Below are 10,879 nucleotides of genomic sequence, written 5' to 3'. Positions count from 1 at the left end.
ACAGGGAAATGTGGCCAGAAACAAGACCAGACTGGTGGCACAAGGTTACTCACAAATTGAAGGGATTGACTATGAAGAAATGTTTGCACCCGTGGCCAGACTTGAGTCTGTGAGATTACTGTTGGCCGTCTCCTGCATTCTGAACTTTCAACTGAACCAGATGGATGTAAAAACCGCCTTTTTAAATGGACTTCTCAATGAGGAAATCTTCGTAGCTCAACCAAAAGGATTTGAGAATCCACAGTATCCTGATTATGTCTATAAACTGAAAAAGGCACTTTATGGTCTGAAACAGGCACCAAGAGCATGGTATGAACGGCTCACAGAATATCTCCTGAAAAATGGGTACATTCGCGGTGGAGCAGATAAAACACTGTTTGTTAAAAAGACCACTGGTCACATAACTGTAGCCCAGGTCTACAGGTAAAACAAATGGAAACAGGGTTGTTTCTGTCACAGACCAAATATGCCCAAAACTTGGTCAAAAGGTTTGGTCTTAACTCTGCTAAGGAAGCTAAAACACCTCTTTCCACCACGGTAAAACTATCAAAAGACTCCAACTCAAAACCTGTTGAAGGCAAACTCTATCGAAGTATGATTGGTAGTCTACTGTACCTAACGGCAAGCAGACCTGATATAATGTTCAGTGTAGGTTTGTGTGCATGCTTTCAAGCAAACCCAAGGGAAGCACATTTGAATGCAGTCAAAAGAATAATCAAATATGTTAAGGGGACTGTAAACTATGGACTATGGTATTCGCGTGACTCAGGGACTGAACTACTTGGATACAGTGATGCTGACTGGGCAGGAAATCTGGAGGACAGAAAAAGTATATCAGGAGAATGTTTTTTCTTAGGCAAAAACCTTGTCTCATGGTTCAGCAAAAAGCAAAACTCCATCTCATTGTCCACTGCAGAAGCTGAATACATAGCTGTTGGGAGTTGCTGCACTCAACTCATATGGATGAAACAGATGCTGAACGATTATGGACTAAAGTTCAGTAGTGCTGATCTTCACTGCGACAACACCAGCGCTATCAATATTGCAAAAAATCTTGTCCAGCATTCCCGCACTAAGCATATAGATATCAGACATCATTTCATCAGATATCTTGTGGAAAGTGGAGACATTAAGTTGCACTACATACCAACAGACAAACAACTGGGAGACATATTTACAAAGGCACTGGATCCAATCAGATTCAACATTCTAAAATCAGAACTTGGTATGTGTAATGGTCCACCGAACTAGTACAGTAAGTGGAACAACCTTTTTGTCCTTATCACAGGTTATTTCTCTCAAAAATTCTTCTTTGTTATTTTTTTTCCGCACTACACTAACATCTGTCTTGATAAGCATATAATCTCTGAGGAACAGTGCACCCGACTGACCAAACTGCTATAGCATTAATTACGGAAATGACAACTGTCAAATCTGCACGACTCCCACTCTCCTCATGCCTCATCACGTGACCCGAAAAAGCAGGTCATCATAGAGTCCTTCGACCTTTGAAAAACCAGTTGCAGTAAGGGGAAATCAAAGATCACGCAAATCTTTCAAAGCTGCAAACCCTCTCACAAACCTCACACGAAATCAAGAACCTTGAAGCGAAGTTCTACAATGGATCAAGACGAAACCCAATACTTTGATTTCTCCAGACTCACAAACAAATATCCTTCTGAAATTCAGCATCAAGCCTCCCGAGATATGGTCATGATAATCAACAACAAGATAAAACCTCTGGGAGGAGAACCAATCTGGTCGTGGTACTCGAGAGCAGAGCAACTAGACTACCTGAAAGGATTTCTCAAACCACTTGCATTCGAGAAAGGAGAAACAGCTAAGGCCAAGGATCCTGAGGTTTATTCTGAAACACTCTCCTTTCTTCATTTTTTTCAACAAATAACTATACATGAACAGCATAGTTTCTGCCTTTAAAATTTTTTTCAGGATGTAATTGTTCTATCAGATACTGAGGATGAAATTAACCCAGAAAATGCCACTGTAGAAAAACCTATGCCCTTAGTTTCTGTAAAACAAGAACCAATCGATGATGAACATGAAAAATTGCCTGTTCCTGATAAAAATCTACCCGTGCCTGATAATGTCAACCCAGAGTCTACTGTAGTATATGGTCCTCACCAACTTAAACCTCCTGCTTCCCTTTTCACCAAACTCAACTTGTTTAACATCATGGATGAACACAGAAGATCAACCTCTCTCACAAATAGACTGTCTATTCCCCTCAGAAGATCAACCTCTCTCACAAATAGACTGTCTATTCCCCTGAATATCCCACAAACTCTCACAAATAGACTGTCTATTCCCCTGAATATCCCACAAAGCACAAAACCCACACAAGATATTCCCCTGAATATCCCACAAAGCACAAAACCCACACAAGATCAAATTCTGTCTCTACCATCACCACAAACCACACAAGCAGAAATCCCTGAGCATCAAAATCCTGAAAATCCTCTCCCCATCCAGTCAGAAAACTCTCATACTGATGAAACTAGATCTGAACCTCAATCTGAACCAAATCCTGAAACAACACCTACCAACCTCATTGATGATTCTCCATTAGACTTTGAGTTTGAAACAGGAAATCCACCAGAATTAAAAGTTGCAGAACCAACTGATGAAGAAGACAACCTGCCTTTGTCCCAAGTGAAGAAGAACCAAGAAAAGGCTAGAGGTAAGAAGAAGATCCAAGAAGAACAAGTGGACAAAAATCCTGTGGCAAAAATTCAAGTCTTTCCCGCCCCTATCACAAGGCGAAAAACCCGGTCATCCACAGCACAACAGGAGAAGGAAACCCCCTCACCAGCACGAAAAACCAAGAGAAAACAGCCAATTGCTGAACAACCTATCCCTGTGGAAACCACTGCTAGTAAGAAGAGAAAGAAGAACACCACTCAAACTCAGCAACCTGAAAGCCAGCCGGATGTCTCTGCCGTAACACCTCTTGAAGTAATCACCCCTCAATTCTTATCTGATGAATATGCTGCAAGATGGGACTCAACAAACAAAAGGAAAATCCTGAGCGAAAGGTATCTTGATGTTGAAAAGTTCAAGTCTCAGTGCCAACTCATGCCAGTGTTTGAGAAGTTAAACCTTGTCAAGTCTGTAACAACTCAGACGAGCTATCCACCTATTGCCATAAAGGAATTTTATGCAAACCTTCTGAAGACTATCAAGGAGGCTGGCTCACATGTTTATGGACGTGTTTGGCTGAGAGGAAACGAATATAATTTTGACACATGTACCATCAATCTGTATCTGGGCATAGATGCAAGTGACATTGAGGACCCTGTTATTGGTGCAAATACAATCAAAAAGGTCATTACAGGAGGAACATATAGCTATTGGCCTGCTGAAACCAACATGTTGCTAGCCAAATCTCTCACAACAAAGTATGCCATTCTGCACAAACTAGCCATGACAAATTGAAGGCCAAATGAACACCGAGGAGGATTAAACTTTCCTATGGCCACCTTGATCCACAAGATAGGCAAAGGTATTCCTGTTGACTTAGGTGACATGCATTATCTTCAAATATGTGGCATCTTTCAGGAAACCAGAGTCTAAGGAGAGCAAAGTAAAGCTGCCCTTTCCCTGCACAATTTATGGAGTTCTGCGCACACAAGGGTTCAAACCAGAACCAAATGAGCCTATGGAAGTACCACAAGTCAGAACAATTGATGCCAGACTCAAACAAGGAAGTCATGTGCTTGACATCTTTCCAGAACATGCAAGTAGCTCAGCCCCAGCTCTGAACCTTGATGCACCATTTACCAGCAAACTCACAGCCCAGCACCTTGACAAAAGCATCAGAGATCTTAACACGATCATACAGATACTTGTTGAAAAGAGAACAATTGAGATGCAGTTACGTGAACAATTGAGATTGAGAGATCAAGAGATGACTGCTGCTGTCACTGAAACACCTACTGATCCATCTACTGCACATGAAACTAATTCCACTGCACCTGAAGCTGATTCCACCGCACCTGAAGCTGAATCCTCTGCAAACAGCCAGGAGGATGAGTCCTCAGAATCTGATTGATTCTTTTCTAATACCTGGGTTGCCATTTCTACTTGGTCCTACTAAGGAGTCTTGTGGCTACAGATTCACAAGTTCCTGGCAATAGGGGGAGTAGGAACAACCTTCTAAACATTGGTTACTATGGGTTACTTGGTTAACGGTTATGATAAGACTCCGAGATACCCTTATTTCAGGCACATTTTAGGGTGTTTTATCGCGTCTATAGCATCCTTACTTGATAAATTATGTGCGTAAATGCTTGAAAATCACTAACTGATGCACAAAAGCTATTTTTAGCTTAAAAGAAGTAAAACAGGAGCCCCGGGAGCAAATAGGACCAAAAGATGAGCTTAAAGAGCAAAACCAGGCAAGAGCGGAGCCCCGGAGGACCAAACTGGAAGGCCACACACGTGTGAGCAGGTGTGAAAACTTTCCAGAAGCTTCCCACGCACGCTCACACGCGTGTGAGAGGCGTGGAGACGGTGATGCGCGAATTTCAGCTAGGGTTATCATTTCGGAGACTATTTAAACCCCTTTGATGAATTTCCAGAGAGGGAGAGCCCAGAAAATTAGTTTCCCTTTTCTTAGTTTTTCCTTTGGAGAACTTTCTCCATTTTTCTTAGTTTTTAGATTAGATCAATCTCCATTGTAGAAGACAACAAGCTTGGATTGACGATCTTCTTCTCTCTAGGTGATCTCTATTTCATTTCTATAATTTTAGCTATCTTGTTCTTGGATTAAATTAGCTTTTGCTTGCATTTCATATTATGAGTAGCTAATTTAGTCTAGGGATTTGGATTGTGTGATTGAATATTGCTTTTGTGATGATCTTATTTCTATATCTTGGATCTATAAGTTTGTGTTGATGGATTATCTATTCTTGTCTTTTGATTGTTGTTTTGATGAGATCTTGTTTGGATTTGGCCAATCTAGATGAGAGATTGAGCTCTTGACTCTTTCATGTCTTTGATTAGAGTTAGGATTTGAAGCTTGACACAATCAAAGTTCCTATGGACTTCTTAAGAATAGTAGGATAGTGTGTAGCTTAAGTGTTTGATAAAATTCCTCTTAGAACTTTGGATGCTTGAAGGCACTCCTAAGTCAAAGAAGCCTTAGTACACAAGGTGGAAAAGGACTAAGACAACACACTCTTGAATAGACAATATCCTATCAATCCTAATCCATGACCTTAGACACTCCACTATGCAATATTCATGAACACTATCCAATCCCTACCCCTTTTACATATTCACAAAATCACTTTTATTTTACTACTCTCTCTTGCACTCAAACCAACCAATGAACTACTCTCACTCACAAATCCACCCTTCACCACACTCGAATCCAATGCATAATTCAATCAAGTAAACCCCCGAACGTTTGACACACCTCCACGTCCCTCCTTCGAAATCGACACTCGGGGAGTCACAGACTTTCCGTTTTTATCATAAATATCTTTTGACATCTCAACCCTACTCACAAAACTCCAACCTCAGGTTACGTTCCTGTTAACGGTTACGTTCCTGTTTTTTTTTTAAGAAGATAGTCCCACTGCTCGAATGGATTTTTTGATGAAGAAAGTAGTCTGAAAGACCCCACTGCTCAAATGGATTATTTGTAATAGGGTCTCATGTTAGTTTATTGTCCTTTTGTTTTGTATGATGATATAATCATCTTCATATTTTATTGGTTAATACTATTTTTTTTTTACTATGTTTTGAATGAACGCTATTTTTAACTATCTCTGATGCTTTAGGAAGATTGTTGTGAATTGCCAAGAAACTTGCTACAAAGGGGGAGATTGTTAATAAAATTGCTAATTGCTAAAAAGAAATTTTTGTGAAACTCCCTAAGTTGTAACAAGTCTTTGTGACAATTCTTGTTAGTTCAGCAGATAGTTCAAAAAACAGGTTCTCTTATGATGTATTAGATTTCCTATAGTTCAGCAAAAGGGTCAGAAGGCTTTAAAGACAGCTTGCTGAACGAAACACTGAACCAAGACAAGGAAGACAAGAAGAGGAATCAGAGTCAGTTACGAAGGCTTCAAACTTAACCGAATCTGGGCAAGATATATATGAGGAAAATTTCCAGTGATCGATGATCATCCAGAGCATACGAATGATCTGAACGAAAAAGCTTCCTCATATGTGATAACGAGAAATCTTGACAAAGCTTACCTTTGATTCAAGATGCATCTTCTTCATGAAGTTTTGGGCAAGCAATCACTCTGAAAGCCAGTTGCGCTAAGATTGAGGGGGAGCCTCAATTCAAGAAGATCGGGAGATCAAGTATTCTTCAACTCTTCAAGGCTGAACTCTAGAATGGTGATGATGAAGATTTCTAGAGTTGCTGCGTGATTCTCTATTGTAAACTTGTGGTACATTTTCAGAATTGATCAATGAAGAGTTGGGCAATCAGAGTGATGCCCCCCAGATGTAGGAATTGAGATTCCGAACTAGGTTACCAATTCTTGGTGTCCTTACTACTTTATTATCCTTTGGCACATTATCTGCTTAATATCTTTGTTCATTTCATTGCACTAGATCCGTAAATAGTTAAAGGTCATCTAACAAATCTAGTAATTGGATTTAATAGTTGGAAGACTCTTTTACAATCTTAGACCTAGAACACGGAAGTCTAAGTTTTTCACTTAGGGCTTGAAAAGAGTTGTTTTGAATTTTGTGTTATATTGATATTAGATGCCAAGGACTATATACCTTATGAAGTAATGATCATATTTTTGCTCTAGAGTTTTAGGATTCTATAGTTTTCATACTTTTGTGGTGTTGATATGATATTTCAGGATTCTATAGTACAGTTTTCATACTTAAGTGACACTCAAACATTTGGGATTTTGTTCTAACTGCTTTTTCTGAGCATGTCATTGCTAAAATGATTTTTTAGTTGTTTAACTCATCAAACATGCCATCCTCTGCACATGTAACAGGCTCAAATTTTCTGGAGAACAGAAACATTTTCCTCCCCCATTGATTTTTCTTTTAGTTTTTCACTTTCTTTCCCCCTCCCCTCCTCTTTTGGCTGAAGTAGGGGTTTTATGCGACACATTCCAAACAAAAAGAAGCATAATGTTGTTTTGAGAACTGAATACATACTATATTCATTGTTAGTGAAACTGCTCAACCAACATTAACCATCTGAAAATTTTCTAGAATTCCACATATTTGGGTTCTAGTGTCTAAGAACATTCCTCTAAAAGGTGTCTGCATGTAAATCCCTTAATAGAGAGCTTAATATAACATTAACTACAGACATGCAGCATGTTATGATCAACCTTATGATATATTCTTTATACAAAATGTGGAGGTATATGCAGGTTTTAGACACATGATTCTCCATTAGAGGATATATTGCTTCTCTCTTCATGTCTCATTAACGAAACTCCTCTTCTTTGCACAAGTAACAGTAAGCTGAAAGAATAAATTTTGTCCTCTATATCAAAACAATAGATTTAAGACAAAAATAATAGAACTAGTTGATGAGGTTGAGAAAGTTTAAACAATGTATATTGTGCAACTAGAGCATTCGCCTTTTGAGATGAAAGCATTAACTAGCTATTGTGCGTTTATGATCTAAGAGTTTCCTTCTGACTTTCCTTCTTTTTTCTTGTCTACACTATCCACTTATTATGGTCTTTATCACACATTGTCTGTGGATCTATTATGAAGCTATTTCTTGTTTTATTTTTTCAAGAAACTGTGACCAACTTGAAGCAAACACAACCTCAAGTGGCAGAATCAGCAGTGTGGCTGGAGGCCACTGGTGGTTTGAGGAAAGGGGGTACGTTTCAGGATTTGGGTCGGGTACCGCATACTACTTCCCCGAAGCTATGATACACAGGAAATCCAATATAGGGCCATCAACTTCACATTCATCTTTCGAAGCTCGAATTAAGCAATTAGAGGAGCAAAATCAAGTGATGCAACAGCAGCAACAAGATATGCATGAGGAAAATCGGAGGATCCATGATATCGTCCAGAAAATGGAAGCAACACTTGCCAACTTTAGTGAAAATCTTGGTAGTCTTGATCAAGATCCAAACAAGAATAGCTCCAATGACTATACACTATCCCCCTCCACCTCCGATGATGATACACTATCCCCTCTAGTCAAGATTAGATAGCATATTAATTATTTGAATGATTTGAAAATCTGTCTTGGATGGTGAAACATAGCTGCAAACAATAGCTGTATTTTTTATAGTGAAGCAATTGCTACACTTTGGATTTAAATGATTGACTAATGTTTGATTCCCTTGAATTGTTAATATTTTGGTGTTGAATTTAAAATTGTAGTGTTGAATTTAAAAATTTGGTGTTCAAATTTGCATTATTATAACATGATTTTTAGGATATTTAACAATTGTATATGCAGTAAGATTTCAGTTAGTTATAAATATTACCGGTGGTCGGTAATTCAAATTTTAATTTTTCCTAGTGGACGGTAATTCCGACCACCAGTGGTAGGAAATAGTTCTCTTTATCCGACGATTTCCATCAATGTTTCTGACGTCCTCAAAAAGAATTCAGTAATTCCGACCACCTAGACTAGTGGTCGGTAATACCGAGGGCTTTTTTTCCAAACTCATAAAGTGGTCGGTAAGTTGGTCGGAAACTGTTGTTCCGATCGGAAATCACCCTTTTCCGGCCACTTTTTGGTGGTCGGAAAAATAAATATTTCCAACCGTGATAACTAAATACTCAATAAAGTATATAACCAAAATTAACCAAAATTAGTTTTTGGTAGTGTTTTAAATTTTCAATTATTGTACTTGTGCCTTTAAGTTGTAGCTCAAATAAACTAATTCATTTATCATATTATAAATGTGTGTGTGACAATAGGAGATATGGATCGGAGTTGGATGTATAAGAAACGTAATACACTTGAATATGCAAGTAAAATTGGTGAAAAATATATAGTGTGTCCTTGTTGTGATTGTAGAAATCTAAAAAAGTTTCGTGGGATTGACGAAATTAAGAGTCATTTGATACGTCGTGGTTTTAAAGAAGGATATGACCCGTGGATATGGCATGGTGAGAATGTACCTTTTAGTACAGATGATGTCGAATTAGATGTAGAGAAAGATAAATGTAAAGAAGATACTAATAAAACTGATGAAGACAATGATCGGCTAGATGAATTGATGCGTGATATGCAAGGGGATTTGAATGAACTGCCTCAAGAGTTTGAAACTTTTTTTGAAAATTGTGGAAAACTTTTGTTTTCTGGATGTAGTAAATTTACAAAGTTATCATCAATGCTTAAATTGTATAACTTAAAAGCAAAGAATAGGTGGAGTGATAAGAGTTTCACGGAGTTATTGAAACTTTTAAAGGACATGCTTCCTGATGATAACGAACTTCCTTGTTCAACTTATGAGGCAAAGAAAATGTTATGTCCGTTGAGTATGGACATTGAAAGGATCCATGCATGTCCAAACGATTGTATTTTGTATTGGAAACAATACAAAGACTTGCATGTGTGTCTGAAGTGTGGAGCATCGCGTTATAAACGGAAAGGATACGATGATGCATGTGAGAAGAAGAAAGGTGCTCCTGCGAAGGTGTTGTGGTATCTACCGGTGATTCCAAGGTTCAAGCGTTTGTTTGCAAATCCAAATGATGCAAACAATTTGCAATGGCATGCTGTTGGTAGAAAAGAAGATGGAAAGTTGAGACATCCCGCCGATTCTCCTCTATGGAAGAACATTAATATGACGTTTCCTGAATTTGGTTCCGAAAATCGAAATCTTTGGCTTGGACTATGCACAGATGGAATGAATCCTCATGGTAACATGAGCAGTCGCCATAGCACTTGGCCAGTTCTTTTACCAGTTTACAATCTTCCTCCTTGGTTATGCATGAAGCGTAAATACATCATGTTATCTTTGTTAATATCTGGGCCTAAACAACCAGGAAACGACATAGATGTGTACTTGACACCGCTTATTGAAGATTTAAAGATACTGTGGAATGAAGGTGTGGCGGTGTTTGATGCTCATAGCCAAACCAACTTCACCTTGCGAGGCATGTTGTTCTGCACAATCAATGACTTCCCAGCATATGATAACTTGTTAGGATACACTACTAAAGGGGCTAAGGCATGCCCTATTTGTGAAGATGAAATAGATGATCTTTGGCTAAACAATAGTAAGAATAATGTGTTCATGAGTCATCGAACCTTTCTACCTATATTGACCATTCTTATAGAAAGAAGAAAAAAGTTTTCAATGAAAAATCTGAGACTAGAGTGGCTCGCTCACCATTATCAGGGGATGTCATTTATGAAAGAGTCAAAAACATTGATATTGTGTTTGGAAAAACTTCAAAAACAAGTCAGAAGGGTATTTGGAAAAAGAGGTCTATATTCTAGGATTTACCATATTGGGAGCACTTATCTGTTAGACATTGTCTTGATGTAATGCATGTAGAGAAAAATATTTGTGATAGCATTATCGGGACATTGTTGAATATTCCAGGTAAGACGAAAAATATCTGGGCAGTTCCGGACGCAGCTGATATTTAATAAAAAAAAAATCAGCTGCGTCCGGAACTGCCCAGTTCCGGACGCAGCTGGTATATAATAAAAAAAAATAACGCTGCGTCCGGAACTGCCCAGTTCCGGACGAAGCTAGTTGCTATCTGCGTCCGGGGCAACTCCGGACGCAGATAGTCCAAAACTCCGGACGCAGATGCCTATTTCTGTACTAGTGATCATGAAGTGCTAGACCAGGTCACGGATGTTAGGTCTCACACTTGTGGTCACGGTTTGACTACCAACGTGACTGCCTACATCCGAGAGTTGCTCAGCGAG

The 10,879-nt window shown here is 38.8% G+C and overlaps 1 protein-coding gene across 1 annotated transcript; it reads left to right on the top strand.

Annotated features, from left to right (window-relative positions):
* The first annotated feature begins 8,912 nt into the window (after positions 1 to 8,912).
* LOC116010865 lies at positions 8,913 to 10,487 on the top strand. The gene has a single exon (XM_031250364.1). The coding sequence runs from the start codon at positions 8,913 to 8,915 to the stop codon at positions 10,485 to 10,487; it is 1,575 nt and encodes a 524-aa protein (XP_031106224.1).
* The last annotated feature ends 392 nt before the right edge of the window (positions 10,488 to 10,879 follow it).

Source organism: Ipomoea triloba, chromosome 2, assembly GCF_003576645.1.
Source record: "Ipomoea triloba cultivar NCNSP0323 chromosome 2, ASM357664v1".
Taxonomy (NCBI): Eukaryota; Viridiplantae; Streptophyta; class Magnoliopsida; order Solanales; family Convolvulaceae; genus Ipomoea; species Ipomoea triloba.
The sequence above is the reverse complement of the archived record's forward strand: the minus strand, read 5'-3'. Positions and strand labels throughout refer to the sequence as shown.

Coding starts and splice junctions, on each gene's coding strand:
- LOC116010865 (XM_031250364.1), top strand. CDS start 8,913: ATGGATCGGAGTTGGATGTATAAGAAACGTAATACACTTGAATATGCA.